This window comes from Scaptodrosophila lebanonensis, unplaced genomic scaffold, assembly GCF_003285725.1.
Source record: "Scaptodrosophila lebanonensis strain 11010-0011.00,11010-0021.00 unplaced genomic scaffold, SlebRS2 tig00000042-arrow-arrow-pilon, whole genome shotgun sequence".
In the NCBI taxonomy this organism is placed as follows: Eukaryota; Metazoa; Arthropoda; class Insecta; order Diptera; family Drosophilidae; genus Scaptodrosophila; species Scaptodrosophila lebanonensis.
Window position 1 is genome coordinate 130,030 of NW_022060544.1, and position 2,058 is coordinate 132,087.

At 40.8% G+C, this 2,058-nt stretch overlaps 1 protein-coding gene across 1 annotated transcript; it reads right to left on the reverse strand.

The window, feature by feature from the left end:
• Window positions 1–524: 524 nt before the first annotated feature.
• LOC115622110 (FUN14 domain-containing protein 2-like) lies at window positions 525–1,090 on the reverse strand. The gene is made up of 2 exons (XM_030515951.1): window positions 999–1,090; window positions 525–936 (listed from the first exon to the last, which is right to left on the reverse strand). The coding sequence occupies exons 1-2, from the start codon at window positions 1,024–1,026 to the stop codon at window positions 602–604; spliced, it is 363 nt and encodes a 120-aa protein (XP_030371811.1). The 5' UTR covers window positions 1,027–1,090; the 3' UTR covers window positions 525–601.
• Window positions 1,091–2,058: the final 968 nt, after the last annotated feature.

Genomic DNA, 2,058 nt, shown 5'->3' on the forward strand with positions numbered 1-2,058 from the left:
AAAATATTTATATTGATTCAAATGTAAAACGAATGTAGGACGATTTTTCCAATAACCTTCTTTTACACACAAAACCACATCATTAACTAATTAGCATTCCAATCTCCTTTCATATTTGACAACAGATTTTGGAAGGACCATAAAGGACCATAACTGTTGCACTGTTCTTGTAGCGTTCATACCGAAAAGGGGCAACACTGGCTTAATTACATGCCACAAATGCCGCGCCCACAGCGCTCGTGAAGCGGCCCCTGCTTTGGTGATATGAAAAACTTTGCTTATGCATAAATTTTCGCTTACAGCACAGGGAAAATTGAAATGTTTAAAAGCGCATGAAAATGTTGTTACAACTTCAAAGTTTTCCCACCACTTTTTGCGCCAACAAACTTTTAATGTGTGGCTGCATGTGTGTATGTGTGTGTGTGTGTATGTGAATATTTTTGAAGTGCATTTCCATTTGTTTTCAAGGCTTTTGTGGCTCAACTTTCACCGCGGCCCTCACAAAGAAGTATAGTATTCGTAGCTCGAAGGTTATAATCCGCAGCATAATTTTTATTTTCTCATTAAGTACACATGCTATGTTATTACGAAAAATGAAAAGCTAAATGGCAATACCAATGCCCAAGAAAACTCCCCCAATAAAAGATGTATACAAACGAGCATTGGACCCCACCATCAAACGGACTCCTTGGCTGCGCTCCAAGTGCTGTGTAGTGCCAGCCAATCGTCCCTCCATTTCCGCGACGATCTTTTGCCAGTCAACTCGCACATAGCCGAGCTCGACAAACAACTGAATCAGCAGAATACCACCGCCCATCGCCAGGGCCAGGAACTTGCCCAGCTTAATAGTGCAATAGCCAGTCACGAGACCTCCACCTGTGCCCATCACCAGTTGCGTGCACGGCGCGCGTTTGCTCACAGAATTCGCCACTGCGGCTAGACTCATGGTCAGCGGAAGGCGTGTCTATATATATATGAATGGAGTTACTTGTACGTACTTGCTTTTACCAGGCTCTGATCGGTCATTCCGTGTCTGTGGGAGTATATTAGTCGTGCCAGAAAGCTGAAATATAATCTACACTCTAAAGTGTTGTGTGACATCAAAGTCAAAGAGTCTGCCTGGCGTCGGCCTCGAGTCTGCCCAGAGTTCAAAGTCAAAATACAGCTGTGCCCGCTTTGTGTTTGACCGGCAGACTATAAAGCCTCTGCGTCGGACATCAAAGGTAATTTTCATCGCAAATAAAATCCAACAAATCGCTTGCCTCGAACATTTTATGAGAGGGCATTTGGTCGCATCAAATTGGCTTTAATTTCTATTTAAATGTCAATGTCATGTTTACCAGAAATACCAAAAATATGCAAATAAGCAGTTGCAATTTAACACTCCTCGGTTTGTTTTAATTAATTTGCAGCTAGCTATGAAAATGTTAGTAAAGGGTGTCTAAGCAGAAGCACTTTTTATTTGGTATAGTGGATATTTGGATATTCAGCCATTCTGTACAGAAATTTGAAGCATATCTAATTTATACATGCTATATAGTAATGATAAACAGATTTGGTGAGTAAGTAGAAATAATCCCATGTAGAAATAATCCCACGCACTATACCAGCTTTTGTAATAAGCAGAGTACAGAGACTTGGACCGAGCTATCCACGTATCTAACTATTTAGTTATCTGTTATCATCTGGAATCTTTACAATACGTGATAACTAACATAGTCTGGATATATAGAAGGCAATTCTGGGAGCTCTTTACCGGTCCCTTATCTTTACCTTTATCATCATCAGCAGCTGACAAAAGATGAACATCTCTCTGACTTTCTTTAGCCAACTCCTCTTTCCTCCTTCCAGACTCCTTATGATATAACTCTGTTGCTATTATCTTTTCAGCACCCTGTATTGCAAAATGTTAACTTTCAATAATTGCAGCTTTCAACATATAAATTAGTTCAACAAATGGTCGAGTTATTATGATCCGCCCTCGCTCAGTTCAGTTCTGAACCTGTCAACCGGCGGAAAATCCATCACTCCCTGAAGCAGAGAGAAAGCTTCACGAAG

Coding starts and splice junctions, on each gene's coding strand:
- LOC115622110 (XM_030515951.1), bottom strand. CDS start 1,026: ATGACCGATCAGAGCCTGGTAAAAGCAA. Junction 937..998: donor TCAGAGCCTGGTAAAAGCAA/GTACGTACAAGT, acceptor CCATGAGTCTAG/CCGCAGTGGCGAATTCTGTG.